General features: G+C 37.6%; 1 protein-coding gene across 1 annotated transcript in view; it reads left to right on the forward strand.

Moving 5' to 3' along the window:
• Nucleotides 1-1,036: 1,036 nt before the first annotated feature.
• The window catches only part of SYNE1 (spectrin repeat containing nuclear envelope protein 1), a 448,877-nt gene continuing 430,941 nt past the window's right edge, over nucleotides 1,037-18,972 (forward strand). Inside the window, exon 1 of the mRNA XM_061207647.1 lies at nucleotides 1,037-1,317. Within this exon, the coding sequence (XP_061063630.1) occupies nucleotides 1,251-1,317 (67 nt within the window). The 5' untranslated portion in view covers nucleotides 1,037-1,250. The remainder of the gene's footprint in view (nucleotides 1,318-18,972) is intronic.

Below are 18,972 nucleotides of genomic sequence, written 5' to 3' on the forward strand. Positions count from 1 at the left end.
CACACACATAGATGCGCTGTGTTTTCTTTACAGTCTTGCTTTTGCCATCCTCCCCTGCCCCCGCCCTGTTTCTTTTCTTCACCTTCATCATCATAGCCCAGAGATGAGTATGAATTGTAAAAGTATCATGCTCACATAAGCCCCCTTGGTTTGGTGTCTTGGTTAAATTTCTTTCTTTGGGTACATTTCTCACCCTCCTCTTCTTTCTGTCATTAATTGTCCTGTTCATGGCAAGACCTCCTCTTCGGCTAACCCTGGGATTAGGAAATTCGTGTTCAAAGTACATGTCTCCATGTCAAGATTTCATCAACTACTCTCTTATCTCTTTTTTACCTCCCCCAGTCCAGCATGATGAATTAAACTTGACCAAAGCAGAGAATACAGGAAGGAAAGGGGTTAGAAGGAAAATGTCCTCTCTGTTAGCCCCCCATCCCACCCCAGCCTTCCAACTTACTTTAGAATCTTTCCATGGGGAGGGAAAAGCTAGATCAAACCCATTTGTCTTCTAAAATGACAAGATTTGAAATTTGAATTTCTAGAATGAAATAGTTTTATATTTATCCTGTTTCAATTCATCAGATTTTAGGAGCTAAGATCTGATCTCATTCCTGAAAAGTGTACAAACACAACAGAGCAAAATAGGTGTGCAAAGCAGGCTAAAATAGCCCAGATAAGAGAACCTGTGAATATTAGGAAGTAGAACCGGCGTTTTGAATACAGGTACTTTCACTTTCATAGATCAATGAAAAAGGTCTAGTTTAAAAAGAAAACATGGAAAAAAGTGACCATTTCTCCTTTTAGCAACCAATTTTACTGTGTATGTTTTGATTATGTGTTTATCAAGGACCATGAGAATTCCTCATGTTTGCCTACTACTTTATAGTTTATAAGTATTTTTACATTAGTTATTTCACTTCAGAAATAAGAGATGAATCATCTCTTCAAATTGAATAAAGATAGCTCTACTTTTTGCACTCGAGTGACCTATATAGATGTTTTAAAAATATTGAACCTTTTCTGTTTGGTTTTCAGGTTCCTGAGTTCATCTAAGAGGACAGTCTTAAAGCAAAAGAAGAAAAAATAAGTGGTTGGATTTCTGGGAGATCTCTTCGCTGACTGCTGTGAGTGCCTGGGATTCGTCCATGACTCGATAGAACTGAAGAAGTTCAAGTATGTTTTCTGGAGGGGCCTAGGGCTGCACTGCGTCAGGCCAAGAGTCTCCAGTGGTGGTTCCATGCCAAGGTGAGGCCATGGCAGCCTCCAGGACAGCCTCGCGGGCTTCTCGGGACATCGCCAACGTGATGCAAAGGCTGCAAGGTAAGGGGCAGAAACGTCAGGGGTTTTTTGCTTTGTTTTCTCGTGTGCTTTAAATTTTAAATGCCGACCTACCTCAGATTCTCTTCGGTTTGCTTGCATTTTTATTCAATTTTATGAAGCTGCAGCAAGGAATAGCACCATGATGGCTTTTATCCTAGTGTTTTCAAACTAGTCCATGCTATTTTAAGATGCTGTCTTCTTTAAGTAGAAGAAAGACAGAGCTCCTTTTTTGGTTTTGTGTCTGCATTAGTGTGACCTTAATGGCTATTCAGTTCAGTGTCTGGCTGAGAACTGAGTCATCGGCAAACTGTCTTTCAATAAACAATGACGATACAGCACCATGACAAGGCCCTGATAAGGATATCATGACCATGGTGGACAAATAACTATATGCTACAGTCAAATAAGTAAACCAGTGGTTTACTTATCCCAGCGAGAAAGCTCTTGGACCTCTAGAAAGTCTTTAAGCAAAAAGAGGCAGAAAGGCCCAGAGGGGTGTCACGACCTGACGAGATTAATGGCTAGTGGCCCTGTGTGGCCTGGAACCCCGTCCTTCACCTGTGTTCTTTCTCCAGCACCAAATAGTTTTACACAAGAAAGTTGACGGTGAAATGTTATGGCAGCACATAGATGAATTCCTAAGTGTGAATTTTTAAATTCTTTAATATGTGTATTCCTTGAACCAGAAAAAAAAAATCATCATCTACACCTCTATGAAAATATTGCTTCTTTTGTCACAGTCGTCATGTTACTTCTCTCAGGCTTCAAATGGCTATTTTCAGGATATAAAACTGTCCATACTTAGCAGTGTTTTGCTCTAGGCTTTGTCAAGAGAGCTTGAACATAATACTGTAGCTTGGCTTTAGAGCATGTGGCTTTGCACCGCAGCCATCATATTAATCTGTCACAGCCCCACTTTCCTGGCTTATAATGCATTTAATATGCGCACAAGCAGTCATTTCCAGTTAAGCACTTTTCACTTTTAAATACAGACCAAACTCTTACCTCTGGCTGTTCATGACCCGGCTCATGCTCCCATTTATAGAAAATCAGGCTATCAGTGGGAATGGGTGTTTTTCTTTGTCTGACCGGAGACCACCAATTTGACTGAAGCTCCTGCAGTCACATGACCCCCACCCCTGTTCATCTGCCTGGGCTAATTTGTGATGCTTCAGTGCAAGCGGCATTTGTTTCCCATTGATTGTTGAAAAATCGCACTCGTCATGCTGGAAAGAACCTGGCTGGGTAAAAGACCAGATCCTTGCTGAATATGTGGGCATAAATCTCCTCCATAGGCTGAAAAACCTTTGACTGGGTCTCCCCATTGCCAAGGACCTCCAATTTAAGTTGTACATCTTTACTTGGGTGGATGGAACACTGAACTTGGAGTTCTTTACTCTGTCTTGCCCGTCTTTGCCGTTTGCCTGGGTACAAATGACTGAACCATTTTGTGCCCCAGTAACCTCAGCTTCAAAATGATGGGATGGAAACTTAGGGTCCTTTGCAAAAGTGTGGGAAGATACTTAGGTAATGAAGCAGATTTTCCTTTGAGTGATTAAATGTGAAAATTCTGTGGATAAGATGCATATTGACAACAAAGGAAAGGTGTAGAAAGTAAGTTTGAAACACTTAATTCAGAATCAGATTATGGTCCTACCAGCACTCTACTCTTTATACTTATTTTGGTTTGAATGAAAATTCTTTTATTAAAGTAATGGTTAGAGGTGAGAGGAGAGGGAAGGGTACTGATGCCTCAGTGTTTTATTTTATTTTATTTTTTTGTAGTGTAGCAGCATGGATGGACTTGGAGGACATTATGCTAAGTGAAATAAGTCAGAGAGAGAAAGACAAATACTGTAGGATATTGCTTATATGTGGAATCTAAAAAATACAACAAACTAGTGAATATAACAAAAAAGAATCAGACTCACAGATATCGAGAACAAATTAGGGGTTACCAGTGGGGAGAGGGAAGTGGGGAGGGGAATATAGGGGTAGGGGAGTAAGTGGTACAAACTACTATGTATAAAATAAATAAGCTACAAGGATATATTGTACAACACAGGGAACATAGCCAATATTTTATGATAACTATAGACGGAGTATAACCTTTAAAAACTGTGAATCACTGTATTATATACCTGTAATAACTGATATAATATTGCATAGCAACTATACATCAATAAAAATTTTTTTATTAAGGTGATGGTTAGGGGTGAGAGGAGAGAAAAGGGTACTGATGGCTCAGTGCTTTGTTCATTTGTTTGTTTTCGTGGATGTACAGATGGTTTTGCTTGAGAGGTGGGTGGAGTGGGGGAAAGCCCTGGAGTCCCACCCTCCCCTCACCCTAGGCCTGTGACGGTAAATGTCCTAATTAGCATCTATGTGTTTAGGGACCCCACTTGCAAAATGTGGACTGTTTTCACCCTGCTCAGCCCTCTCGAGATTGTTGTCAAGCTCAGTGACGTAATAGACAAAAGGTGCTTTAAAAGCTATAAATACTGTCATATGGTCAGCTGTTCTGATTGTCGCGGAAGAAAATTGGATGAGAAGGCACAGGCCTGACAGTTTGTTGCAAATTGGACTAGTCATGCAGATTTGGGGAGGAATGTTAACCGTTTTTATATATTCTGTATTGCATAAAGCAGGTAACTTTATTACATAATGAAGGGACTATACTTGCTGTATAATTTTTTTCCTTTCTAGTATAAGAAAGAGTTATAACATGTCCTAAGGGTACTTGACAAATTTAGAACAATAAACCTTACAATTCAGAAGGAGAGAAAATTCCTGAGCCCTAGATACTTATCATTAACTTTTAGCATCAATTATGTCATAAAATAGGTAATTGGTGACAACAGAATGTAAGGTCTGTACAAGATGCAGCACATCTAGCCTGCAACAGTGAGAGCCAAATGACAGGGCTGGAAGGAAAGGTGATATGCGGATTTGTCTGTTAACATATTGAGCTGCTGGGTTAATTTTGCCGATTCAGCTGGCAAGGCCTCCTCTTCATCTCAGCTCTCACTGTGCATCCTACTGAGGCTTTGAACCCAAACAAGAGTCAGCTGGCCAGAGGAGACCTGTCTTCTGCCAAGGGTATTGAGTAACTTTTCTTGCCTGCTAGAACCTCCAAACCAGGGACCAAGGTCCTAGTAAACGGAGGGCTGGCATTATTACCCAGATAATTAAGACAAGTGTGGGAATTTATTTGAGGAACAGGAAATTTTTATTAACTTAAATAGAACCAGAGTTGCTATTTTCAAAGTTCAAATCTATAATAACATTCTTCTAGAATCCTCTTTTCTTTGCCTGGATAGATAATCCACGTAACTAACGTTTTTCCCCCCCTCTTGGGTTTTATTGTCATATCAGCTCCATGCATAACTAATAAAAAGCATGTAACATTGAATAATGGCAACTTGGCTTTCTTCTCTTGCTTATTTAGTTTACAACCATAATTGTTGACTGTTTTTCTGCTTTTACTTTTTATTTCCAGTGCTATGAAATTAAGGCACACACATAGATTGCTACATAATTTAGCTGCTACTGTAGCAGTTCAGTATTTCACCTTTGCCAATATTTGTACTTGTTTGGGCATAATGTTTTAGGCTGGGATCCTGAATTATGGATGAGCAGACAGACTGCAATGCAGAGTTTTGTTTGCTCTTAAGAAGAATGAATGTTTCTGTAACTTTCATCCATTTAAATATAAGCAATTTAATATTTAAATATTTAAATAAAAGCAAATATTAGACACTGGCATAATACAGGGCTTTAAATTTTAAATGCACATGATTAGTATATACATTTTCTGCTTTTAAAGGCTTACTAAGGGAATCTATTTAACAGGTGGCTTGTGGAGTCTTTTTAGTTTAAAATCACATCTAAAAAAATAAATGTTGAACTGTTCAGATTTAAGATAGTGACAAGAGGTTAAGGCTTTTGTCATTTTTCATAGTGCTTCTACATAACGTTTGCTTAAAAAGGGTTTGTTAACTGACTTTTATCAATTACATTTTTTTCATTTGAAGATCATCTACTAGGATTTTTAAATTAAAGTATCAGTGTTGATTATTTCAAGGCAGGGTGGCATCCATGCAACCTTACAGAGCAAGTGGTAAATGCCAGAGAAGACTCAAATGGGCAGGCTAGTGTGTCACATAGAGATCAATTTAATAAAAAAGAAGGATTGTTGACTGCAAGGTTAAACTTTGATTTTTAAACCTTGTGAATAAAATCAAAGAGAAACAAATGAGGAAAGGAGTAAACATTTACTCTTGGAGATATATCTATGAAATTTGCTAACTGTTCAAAAAAAAATAATCATGACCTTCCCCTAAAATTGTTTTTATGATCAACATTGAACTTTTTTGGTTAAATATAGTATTTCCTATAAATCCATTTTACTGTAAAAAAAAAAAAAAACCCTCAGACTAACAAAAAAGCTTACTGAAAAGTAGAATAAACAACTATAACTAATGAAGACTTAATTTTCTTTTAGCTTAACATCAAATAAGCATTGGTAGGAAAAATTTACCATCTTGTGAAGATTCTGATTTTTTATAGTGCTTTAAAGATTAAGTTTTGTTGCTTTGACTTAATGAATCTTCTTATTAAACTACAAAGTAGTGTCAAAAATCCATTTATCATATTTAGGCTGAAATTCTCCTTTTGGTTTAATCTCTTTCTTCCTATAATAGACATTATATGACAGCATCTCAAATTTAAATATAACACAAAACTGAACACAAAACAATGATATTTTGGAACATCATAGTTCAATAAATATTTGATGAACAAGTAGATAAATCATGATCCCTAAATTAAGGAATCGAAGATGAGATAAGTCAAAACATACGTTAAAACAAAGGAAGAAACCAGTTAAATTGGCTCCTACTTAATTTGCTTTCTTTAAAAAAAATCTTTATCTGAATTTTAATCAAAATTGGGTTTTGACCATAAAATCATTTTAAGGACACCTGTCCAGTCTGAATGGGTGACTGTATTGACCCCTCAGATATGTGTGTTGTTTTTGTAACTGTCGTGCTTTAAACACATTTTTCCTTCCTAAAGATATATTACACGTTCTCATTACTATTAAATGTATTAAATCATTTACATTTGTATAATGCCCTATCCTCCAAGCCTTTCCTTTTGCAGAGCCTTTTATCCACTATGCATTATGGAGAAAGTGCTTGAAGCCTTCAGGATTTTTAAAGGCCTGTAAAAATATTGGCTCTCAAATAGAAAAAGAAAACTGCTAAATCAAAATTCACAAAAGTTTACAAATGCTAAAATTATGTCAACTACCTTGAAGGTAGAAATTGGGTCAAATGCATGTCAGTGCCCTATACATTGACTAGCACAGTGCATTTCATAATATGGACAATTCATAAGTCTTGTTGAGTGAATATAATATAAATACTTAATATCAGACTGATTTTCAGTGGTGGAAGCAGGGAGACTAGGAGGGTCAACTTTGATAACTCAGAAGAGAGATAAGAGTGACTTCGACTAGATATTAAACAGTGGATAGAGACAGAAGTGGTAAAAATCTAGGTATATTTCGAAAGTAAAGCCAAAAGATTTTGCTGATGGATTGGCTGTGGTGTGTGAGGGAGGGGAGTGAAAGTTGGCCCCTTCATTTTTCATTTGGAAATGAGGAAATATATAAGACTGTTGGGAATAAGGTTGAGAAGGAAAATCAAGAGCTCTGGGGGGACATGTTACATTTTAGATGCCTGGTGGACATCCAAGATAGTAATTGAATGTCTGTGACTGTAGAGATCAAGGGAGAAGACACAGCTGGAAAAAAACATTTGGAAATCATAAGCACACAGAGAGTATTTAAAGCTGTGGGATGGGCTGACACCACCCAGGGAATAAGAATAGATAGAAAAGAGGTTTGAGAACTAGAACATCCAACATCAGGGGCGGGAGGATGAGGAGAGCCCCACATATGAGACTGAGAGCTGCAGCCTATGTGGTCAGAAAAAAGAAGACAGAAGGCTTCCCTGGCAGCCAAAGGAGAAAGTTCAAGGACGGAGCGATCAATTGTGTTGATGCCGTTAATGTTCTTTACATGTGCAGGTTTCAGTGTTTATAGCACATAAAAAGATTATGTGTTTTTTATATATAAATATCAGGCCTGAGTTGATGCACATAGTTTCAAAATCATTTCTGGAAAAATAAAAGAATGGTCCTGTGTGTTGCCTGTAAAGAGTTGCAAGGTTCTTGGAAGTTAATTGGATAAGAGCAATTCCTTAGGAATTAATTATATAAATAAAATTCTGTATTGATGTTGAGCCCAATCAATAATGCATCCTAAGGATAAAATAGCTCTCACTCAGGCCCTAATCAGTTCTCCATCCTTGTGGAGTTGGGGGCCCTGCTATGAACTGAAGGATTGTCCTCGTGAGAATGGTGCGTCCACTGATGCCATTTTGGACACCTGTGTGTCACTCTTGCATCTCAGTGCACCTCCTTCCCTCATAAATCTCCATTTGCACCCCTTGACTTTATCTTTCTAGACTCATTCCACATAACAAAACTAAGAGCATTCCTCTCCTGTTTTGGAGAAAGTCTTTATGGAGTCGGTGTCATCTCTTTTCACTGCTTTGGTCATTGTCGAGTTAGATCTTCTAGGACATAATGAAAGTATGACATTCAAGGTGTTTGGATTATCTGAATCCTTGTGACGACTTTGGGATTGCCCCTCCATCGAGACTGGGGTGGTAGGTACCATTCCCCAAAATGCTGTAACTGAATTTGGGAAAACTACGTTTGCATTTGGGAGAACTCTTTCAGTCATTGTGCTGGTAGCTATTTAACTCCGCCTGTGTTGAGTCAGACCTGGGGCCGTGGGTTGGCCTCTGTAAGAAAATGAAGGCCACACAGGTACCCGTGAACTTTAGAGTTTCATGAATGTATAATTTAGGTAATAGATACCGATAAAGGGAAAAAGTGCTGGACTTGAAATGTCATGTGATATATTCCTGATATATCTTAAAAGCCTTATAGAAACAATTCACACCCCAGGTTATTATTTTTCTCTTATATTTTCCTTCTAATTGGAGCTAATGAGAATATTGACACATTTTTTATGTGGTATTCACACCTAAATACATAGTTCATGATCTTTGCATGACATTTTGTAATTAAGCAATTATCAGTCATAGGATTCAGTTAATCATGTACTCATTTAGCTGGAAGTTATCATGTAAGAATATATGCCGCTTTGCCATAATTCTGAGGATAGGCAAATCATAATTTTCTGTTTGTTTTCCTCAAATAAATGAATGAAAATGGGAGAAGGAGGAATTGACAGCTGCCTCAAACAGAGTCAAGGTGAAATGGTTTATGTAAGATTTTAAATTCCTTGGATGTAGTGAAGTTTGCTTTAGTATTTTTTAAATGGTTTCTATGGTAACCTGTGTTCTTTTTGTTTCCTCATTGTTCACAATGACCTCTTGGATTGAAAACAAACAATTCCTTCCTCTGCTGATACTAATCTTTCATGTTTAGTAAACACTGGTCCCCACCCATGTTTTAAAAAAATTATTTACCTTGAATTATACAGCTGTTCTCCATTCTTTTGCTTCCTTTCTCCTCACGTGTCAGCAACATTGTTCACATGGCATTTTGAATCCCTTTTATCTATTTATTCTTTATTATACTGATGACTTGTTTACTGATTTGGGAAGAATTTTGAAATTTCCAGGGCTTATCTTGTGGGTTTTTTTGTTATTGTTGCTGACACTCTTATGATTTTATGGGCCATAGTGTTCATGTTGCCAAGAATTACACTAATTACATACTCATGGTCACATTTTTCAGCTCCTTTACTTTTCTGAGAGTTCTCACAGATTTTTATCCATTTGTGGTTGAAATGAGCATTCATTGCTCTAATATTGAAGAGAAAAATGTAGAATTCTTACCCAGAAACCCGGGAGCTAAACTAAACAGTACCCCTGATATAATGAAAGAGATTGTTCAAAATACAACTCCAGTTGGGTCTTTCCCCCTGTTTCAAAGCCTACAATGACTCATCATAACCTTTAAGATAAATTCATTATTCGAAATGGATCTTCCTATGTGGCTCCTTTTAACTTCCTATCTTTGTTTCTGATCACCCTCTGTAAATGATGTTGTTTCCACCACCCTGAACCACTTCTGGTTTTCCTCAAGCTAATTTCCATCTCACTTCTATGTGTTTGCATGTTCTCTCTCTCTCTGTCCCCTTTCTCTTTTTATTTACCTAGACTTGACTCAGGCTTTAAGACTCAGATAACACGTTGTCTCCACTCTCCCAATGCCACCAGCCAAAGTGAAATGACTCCTCCTTTGTCCTCTACTTTCAGTATGCTTCTGTTAAGGTATTGATTATATCAGTCTGTCATGGTTTGTTTCTTTCTCTCCATGTCCCATTAGAATATTCGAACCTTGAGGGTAGGGGTCTTGTCTTAGTCACCTTTAAATATCCAGTACTGAGCACAAAACTTGACATGTAGTAGGTACTCAGTTCATCCAATTGTGCATGCCTGCATTTAACAAATATTTTTTGAGCATCTGCTGTGTCCAAGTCCTCTGACTACAGATGTGAATATGATATATGGGGTTTCTCTCCTTGTGGGGCTGTAGTCTACTAGAGTGACGTGATAATTAACAAGGAATTTAGAAACTGGGTGATAGATATGATGTGTAAGTATATGTTTGATGAATAAATGAATGAATAAATGAAATTTGCACAAAACACGCAGATGTAATTAAGTAAATTGACCAGGCTAGCAGACCATTTAATGGTCTAAATTATTTTCATGTAATCTTTTACTCTGCCTGAGTTGAAAACACCTTATTCTTAAAAGCCCAGGTCCCAGTTTTATAGAACTGGTGTGGTTGTTTAGATTGGAAGTGACGTATCGTTTATAATTTGATGTTCTTATTTTGAAGATGAAGTAACAGAGTTCTTGAGCAGTGAAGTGATAAGCCGAGGTCATAAGTAGATATATGAGGAACTCCAACCTCTGAGAAAATTGAGGGGTAACTTGCTTTTCATACATTGGTGCATATTCCTTCAAGATTATTTTGCATAGTTGCTAATGATCGACTGGATCATTATGGATAGGAGACAAGACTAGCTATGGAATTTTTTATTTTGGCTTAGTACAAATAAAAGTGTGGGCCCTTGTTCAACAGTTATTAAGAACAGTTAATATGCAGCAGAACATTGAACCATGTGTAGGGCCAATCTGGGTATAGGGCCCATCTGGGTGCAGGGCCCCATACAGTACCCAAGTCACACACCCATGAGGCCAGCACTGGTAGGAGATCAGACTTTGGAGAACTTCGGACCCTGAGGGCCACCGCAAAAGCAAAATTAAGAGGTGGAAGAGGGTGAAGAGGAGAGGAAGCAAAACATCAAAGAGACCCCTTAGCTATCTCAAAATTGTATCTGGAACAGTCTTGTATAAAAGGAGGACTGTCTCTCTCACCTCATCTCAACTCTTCCTTGACCGGAACACAAAGCTAGTCCTTGAGCACTTGAGCGCAATCAATCAGCTGGTCCATGGGTTAAATATACCGGGGGCCTGGGAGCCTTCCCATCACTTACAATCTTATCTTTCTAGGTTTCAAAATAACTTATCAAAAAAATGATTCATGGCCACTTAGCGAATTGAAGCTTGCTTATACATTTCATCAAAAGGAAAGATCATTTTGATTATTAATTATTTTAATATCCAGTTTTCTACCAAAAACATTTAGGTTGTACTGAATAATCATGATGAGAAACTAGGAATTATTTTCTTATTTCTAGATGTATTCACGCTAATTATATCCCTTTAATATCTCTGTTCTACAATTAGTAGCACTACAGTCAAATTTGTAAGAAACGTGATACAGGCCGTATAAAAAGATTTGGTGGAAATTTCTTGTCTCTTGACTTCATCTTATTCAGTAAAGTTGTGAAAAATCCCTAAAGAGTGCATGGCTTTTGTGTTTACAAGTCAAAAGGCATGAAATCATTTAGTTGTGAAAGCATTGCCAAGTTCATGGGTCTCATACAGTGAGTGTCAAATATTCTGAGATCATTTCATGTTCTAATGTTATGATACTTTTCTATTTTCATAATTATGCTAGGTAGACACCTATGCATAATTAAGGAATTTAATGAACTAATATAAAGCATAGTTAAATCAGACTGGAAACGTGTATACAAATAGCACTCTTTTTTTATTCTTTTTCATATTCTTTTCCATTATGGTTAATTATAGGATATTTAATTTAGTTCCCTGTGCTATATAGTAGGACCTTGTTGTTTATCCATTCTGTATATAATAGTTTGCATCTGGTAATCCCAGACTCCCAATCCATCCCTCCCCCCCGCCCCTTGGCAACCACAGGTCTGTTCTCTATATCTGTGAGTCAGTTTCGCTTTCATAGATAAGTTCATTTGTGTCATAGTTTAGATTCCACATATAAGTGATATCGTATGGTATTTGTCTTTCTCTGACTTATTTCACTTAGTATGATAATCTCTAGGTCCATCCATGTTGCTGCAAATGGCATTATTTCATTCTTTTTTATGGCTGAGTTGTATTCCATTATATATATATATACACACACACACACACACCCCCCCCACATCTTCTTTATCCATTCATCTGTTGATGGACATTGAGGTTGTTTCCATGTCTTGGCTATTGTAAATAGTGCTGCTATGAATATAGGGATGCGTGTATCTTTTCAAATTATAGTTTTGTCCAGATATATGCCCAAGAGTGGGATTGCTGGATCATATGGTAGCTCTGATTTTAGTTTTTTGAGGAACCTCCGTATTGTTTTCCATAGTGGCTGTACCAATTCATTCCCACCAACAGTGTAGGAGGGTTCCTTTTTCTCCACACTTCTCCAACATTTATTTATTTGTAAACTTTCCGATGATGGCCATTCTGACTGGTGTGAGGTGGTACCTCATTTTAGTTTTGATTTGTATTTCTCTAATAATAGTGATGATGAGCATCTTTTCATTTGCCAACTGGCCATCTGTATGTCTCCTTTGGAGAAGTGTCTATTTAGGTCTTCTGCCCATTTACAAATAACACTCTTTAACATTTTCTATTTGGTTTTATAATGTCTGTTTTCTATGAAATACATGTCTCACCTTTGTGATAAAACGGCACCTTTTCAAAAAAATAGCTCACCACCACAATAATCAGACAAAGAAAGAGTGGTAGTTCTGATGTATTTTAAAGCCTTGTTTATTTTTTTCTTTTGATACTTTGTACTTTTAAAAAGAACAGTTTCATGACACCATTGAGTCTTAGACATACTTTTTGAGTTTAATATGATGATAGCAGTGGTCACATAAAACTCCATCAAGTATCTATAAATATTTGGAAGATGGCCAGTTATATTAAAAATATCATTTGTCTGTTTAACATTACCCATAAAAATCTGCATTTTTTAGATTCCCTAGGTAACATTCAGTGATTGAAATCTAAGTGTCCTGAAAGGCTTATAGAATCTTTTTTTTTTTTTTAATTTTTTAAAAATTTATTTCTTTTTATTTTTTGGTTGTGTTGGGTCTTCGTTTCTGTGCGAGGGCTTTCTCTAGTTGCGGCAAGCGGGGGCCACTCTTCATCGCGGTGCGCGGGCCTCTCACTATCGCGGCCTCTCTTGTTGCGGAGCACAGGCTCCAGACGCGCAGGCTCAGTAGTTGTGGCTCACGGGCCCAGTTGCTCCGCGGCATGTGGGATCTTCCCAGACCAGGGCTTGAACCCGTGTCCCCTGCGTTGGCAGGCAGATTCTCAACCACTGCACCACCAGGGAAGCCCAGGCTTATAGAATCTTATCATTTTTGAGGGAAAACTCTTAAAAGATCTTGTCTAACTCTGATTTTTAAAGATGAGTAATTGAGATTCCTAAAGATTAAACAACTTGTACAAAGTCACGCATTTGGTTAAGGCAAAATCGGACTAGGACCTTAGATTATCTGACTTTCTCCAGAATTATGGAATTTTCTCCTCATGATAAAATTATATGGCTCATTAATAAGCATTGCCTTTTCAGCTTTGTTCTGAGTTGAAAAGCGTTGATATTTTAGTGTGTGCTTAGTTCACATAAAAACTTACACTTTGTATTTACCTCTAATTAGAGCACTTTTTACAAATAGCTGGAACTGTTGAGGGCATAGCCAACGTCTGTCTCAACTTTGCAAAATATGGTAAACGTTCACTGAACATTTGTTGAATGGATATTAGGTTAGTAAATTCACCTCCTCTGCAGTGTGCCTTTGAAGAAAGAGAGAGAGAGAGAGAGAGAGAGCGAGAGAGGGAAGAAGAGAGGGAGACAGGGGGAGAGAGAGAGCTCATCACTTGACTTTTTAACTGTTGCTTCAATAGGGCTATTGCAAAAATTTCTCTGTAGAGACTACTTATTTGCTGTAGTCGCTTGAACTAGAAATTATTAACTATAGGCTGTAGCTTAAAAAATAATGTTATTCTCAAGGATGCTTTTTCTTCTGAAAGTTTTGCCATGCAATTGACTAGTTTCTTTGCATTTGTGTGATCTTTTGTTTGTGAAATACAGTAACGAGTGGCCATTCAGTAGATATTCCATTCCTGCAACAAATATAAATTGAACACCTCCTATGTTCCAGATACTGTGTTAAGCATAGAGGATCTTACTCTGAAACTGACAGTCGTGTCCTGTTCCTTAGGGGACATCAAAGCTAGTAACCAGTTTGTAACCACAATTGAAGAATTTGGCCACGGGTCACTCTGGACAGGGGGCAGAGGATGCTTTGGAAGTAGGTTGACTTTCCTCCTGGTCTGACGCCAGCCGTGGCCCCAGGAGCCTCCCTGGCTACCACTGTGCTGATGCTCTGCTTCGGGCACTGGCCCTTCCTCCTGTTAATTCTCATGCCAGCTTTTGGGAACTAGGCCACAGTCTGACAGAATTGCCGATGAGCTCCCCTTCTCGCCACACTCCAGATGGCCCTCTGGGTTGTGGACAACAAACTGTGGCTCCTTTTCTTCCCCATGGTGCATCCACAGTGCATCTAGGCCACAGATTTTTAACGTTAACCTAGTCTTCATTATACCAGGAAAAGTTGGCTTTTGTTCTGTGTCCAAGACTTTTAGAATAGTAATTGTTAATTATTACTTTCCTGAACTTCGTGTTTTAACTTTGGTTTGGGGAAGGTATGAACTAGTTGAATGGCATACTCTGCCCATTTTATTTAAAACCAAGCATTACTCTAATGAACACATATAGCTGTAAGAGTAATTTAAAATAATTTTTAAATTACTAAAAGCCCCAGTCCTTGATCGCAACTATAAAAATATCTTTAAACATCTGTGTTTAGAAAAACAAAATTGTTCCTATGCTCCAAACTATAAAGAAAGCCTTTCTACCCAGAAAGCTGTGTGCAGTTCTAACCTGACATTGGTTTTAATTGGCTCCGTTATTGATGCTTCAGAAAGGGAGTTTTATAAGGGAAAAGTTGGATCAGGCTTAAGTGCAAACCACTGGACTCAAGCGCTGTAATGCATTTCTTCCTGGCAGAGTTGCTTCATAACCAGCTATACATTAATGACAGCTTTTATGTGTTTGATAAAGATAACTATTTCCTGTTATCCAAAATAGCTTCTGTGTAGGTCAGATTATCAATGCAGAACATTAGACACTCCCTTTACATTTCAAGAACAAACAGTGCTTTGAAATACCAAGTGGCTTTTGTTTCTGGTTTGAGAGAGGAAACATGAGTCCATTTTTCAAAAACGTCTCCATTGCTAGTTGGCTATTTAGTAATTTAAGATAGATGTCTAGAAAATACAGAGATTTTTATCATTACTTTTTTAGCCACATGGGCTGAAAGAAATAAGTCCAAATGGAAAGCTAGTAAGATTGCTATACTTTAAGCAAAAATATTCTTCATAAACTATAGTAATTGTTTTTAGCATTTTATCAGGGAGATTAACCAAAAAATGTATTAGACAGGTTTCTAAATTTTTTTCCAAAATTTAGATAGCTTAATTTTCTCAGATTATACAAATAATATGTTCCTTAAAATTCAACCAGCATAGAAAAGTATAAACAACAAAGTGATAATGTCTCCAATTCACTGAGGTAGATGAATAGATGACAGATAGATAGATGACAGATAGATGTATCTAAGTATTTTGGTGGATATCCTTCTACGTGTTTTTCAGTGCACACACCTATAGAGGAGAAAAGGTAGCTATATACTGTGAATACTCTTTTATTCTCTGTAGTTTTTTTTTAATGGAGCAATATATAGTGCACTTCTTCACACGTCAATAAATATAAATCTACATTGACATTGAATGGCTAAATAATATTCCATTTTAGATATGCACCATAGTTGGTTTAACTAATCCTCTTTTGGGTCTCACTTTTCACTATTATAAGTAAGATTAATAATCTTTTGACGTAGGATGCTCTTCTTTCTGTATTGGATTTTACATTAAGAAACAGACTAAATGTGATATAGTTTATGCTTTTTAAGAATCAGTTGTATAATCATTTTAGTGAGCAAGTTTTCAAAAGAATAAGATGGTAAAAATCTAATTATCAGTGACTTAAAAGTTTGGATGTAAGTTGGTATGTTCCCCATTATTATGGAATATTTTTGCATGAAGTTCCCAAACATTTTCTCCAGATATAGTTAAACTACCTAATCCAGAAGGAGAGTAGCTCTCCTGGTACCTGCATCTGACTTAAATGGGAACTTCTGAAAGGAGATTTATGTCAGGAGCTGATGCTTCCTTTCCTATGACCAGACTGATTCCCATTCAGCGAAGGACAGCACCATCAGTAGCATTTTATTCAAAATGACACAAACATTTTTGCAAAACAATACTACCTGTGTTATAATTACACTGAATTTAGTCCTTATATTGCAGAATAGAATCTTGAAATCAAGAATGCAGGGCAAAAAATAATCTCCAACCCTGATGTAATAATATGTAGGCAGTTGAGGTACTGGAGTTTTATTTTCCTTTTCCTTGAATCACCCAGACCACTGGCTCAGCTCTCAGTTTGATGCTGTGAGCGGGAGGGAGAAGTTGCAAGAAGTCAGGAAAATAATAGGGGCCAAGACGCTACCATCTTGCCTTGTATTCCTGCCAGTGATTATTTCCCCTGCCGAGCAGGTCCTTCAGTGTGAAATACACAGATCCTCTTCCCTGGCTGGCCCCTGCTCCTGCTTCTGCATTCTGCCCTGTCTCACAGTTACTCCTGTTTTGTTCCTCAACTCAAGGTTAGTGGCCACAGAGCGGGTGCCTCTCCCCCCAGGTTAGCTCTTTCGGTAGGACTCACTCAGTCTCTTAGTCTCTCCCTCCCTGCCTCCCTGACTTCTCTCTCTCTCTGAATAGTAACTACTTAAAACTCGACAGGTATTAACCAAAAAATAAAGCACCTCTGGGTCTGGTTTCAGATCATGAGAAATTTTTATTTATATTCTACTTGTTCCAGAAAGGATTGAAAATAACAAAAATACACACAACCCAATGCAATTTGTTTTCAAATGAGGAAGCGAGTAAGTGATACCCAATGGAAAGTACTAATTAACATCGCCTTCCTTCTTCACTTCGTGCAATGTCCAAGTTTGTCTCCAGCTGAGGGATGAAGAGGTCAGGATGGTGGAGGAGTGGAGGGTGGAGAAGATGCACAGTGTCTTATCTCCAGGTTGCTGAGCGCCAGACTTTGGCATCAATTGAAGGAGCATAAAATGAGTGGACATCAAGGGGCAAGACAACCCAGGACAAGGAACATTTGGATAAACAAAGTGACTGGGGACACTGGGGATGAATTCCGAAAGCCTTTGTAGCCTTCTACATGCAGCCTGTGACTGATTGTAAAGGACTCAGGATGGAATCAGTAGGGAACACATACCCTCACCCTCACTCTTTGTTTAAACAGTCTCACATTGCCCAATGCTTAGACCTCATCATATGAACCATTTCTCTCAGTGCTGTTTAGATTTCATTCCTGTTGGAACTGTTGCTAAGTCTAGTGACTCTCAAATCATTTCAGATCATGATTTGTAATCTTGTCTACGGGTGTCCAAGGTGCCCTCTGCCCACGGCCTGAACTTCATTTTTACACTTTAGCTATTCAGCAGGGCTGTATCCTGCCAGGATCCTTTGTCCTTCAGGAAAGGAAAGCATTTACATCCTTATCGTGCTGTGGTTTTCTCATCTGACTTAGGCTGTATCGTTCATCTGCTTCATTTACCCCTACCACTTGCTTCTTAGTGCCACTGGTGGTTGAAAGTTGACCTTAAACTATTGCTGCCTCTTCTTTGGTTTGTCTCAAATGTATTGATTAGCCCAAGTTAAGGATGAATACCAAATTAGGTGAGCCTCAGTTTCTTCAATTAAGTTAACCTGTGCCCAGCTAGGTCTACTATTGTTCATGGTCTTTTTTATTTTTTGAATTAAATTAAATTAATTAATTAATTAATTAATTAATTAAAGGGAAATTTTTTTTTGAATTTTAGAATTTTCTTTACTTTTTTATACAGCAAGTTCTTATTAGTTATCCATATTACACATATTAGTGTATTTATGTCAATCCCAATCTCCCAATTCATCACACCACCCCCCGCCACTTTCCCCCCTTGTTGTCCATAAGTTTGTTCTCTACATCTGTGTCTCTATTTCTGCCCTGCAAACCGGTTCATCTGTACCATTTTTCTGGATTCAGCATATATGCATTAATATATGACATTTGTTTTTCTCTTTCTGACTTACTTCACTCTGGATGACAGTCTCTAGGTCCATCCACATCTCTACAAATCACCCAACTTCGTTCCTTTTTATGGCTGAGTAATATTCCGTTGTATATATGTACCACAACTTCTTTATCCATTTGTCTGCCATTGGGCATTTAGGTTGCTTCCATGACCTGGCTATTGTAAATAGTGCTGCAAATGAACATTGGGGTGTATGTGTCTTTTTGAATTATGGTTTTCTCTGGGTATATACCCAGTAGTGGGATTGCTGGATCATATGGTAATTCTATTTTTAGTTTTTTAAGGAACCTCCATACTGTTCTCCATAGTGGTTGTATCAATTTACATTCCCACCAACAGTGCAAGCATGTTCCCTTTTCTCCACACCCTCTCCAGCATTTGTTGTTTGTAGATTTTCTTTTTTTTTTTTGAATTTTATTTTATTTATTTTTTTATACAGAAGGTTCTTATTAGTTATCCATTTTATACATATTAGTGTATATATGTCAATCCCAATCTCCCAGTTTGTTGTTTGTAGATTTTCTGATGATGCCCATTCTGACCAGTGTGAGGTGATACCTCATTGTAGTTTTGATTTGCATTTCTCTAACAGTTAGTAATGTTGAACAGGTTTTCATGTGCCTCTTGACCACCTATGTGGCTTCTTTGGAGAAATGTCTATTTAAGTCTTCTGCCCATTTTTTGATTGGGTTTTTTGTTTTTTTAATATTGAGCTGCTCTTTATATATTTTGGAGATTAATCCTTTGTCCGTTGATTCGTTTGCAAATGTTTTCTCCCATTCTGAGGGTTGTCTTTTTGTCTAGTTTATAGTTTCCTTTGCTTTAAGTTTCATTAGGCTCCATTTGTTTATTTTTGTTTTTATTTCCATTAC

The sequence above is a fragment of the Eubalaena glacialis genome, chromosome 12, assembly GCF_028564815.1.
Source record: "Eubalaena glacialis isolate mEubGla1 chromosome 12, mEubGla1.1.hap2.+ XY, whole genome shotgun sequence".
NCBI lineage: Eukaryota > Metazoa > Chordata > Mammalia > Artiodactyla > Balaenidae > Eubalaena > Eubalaena glacialis.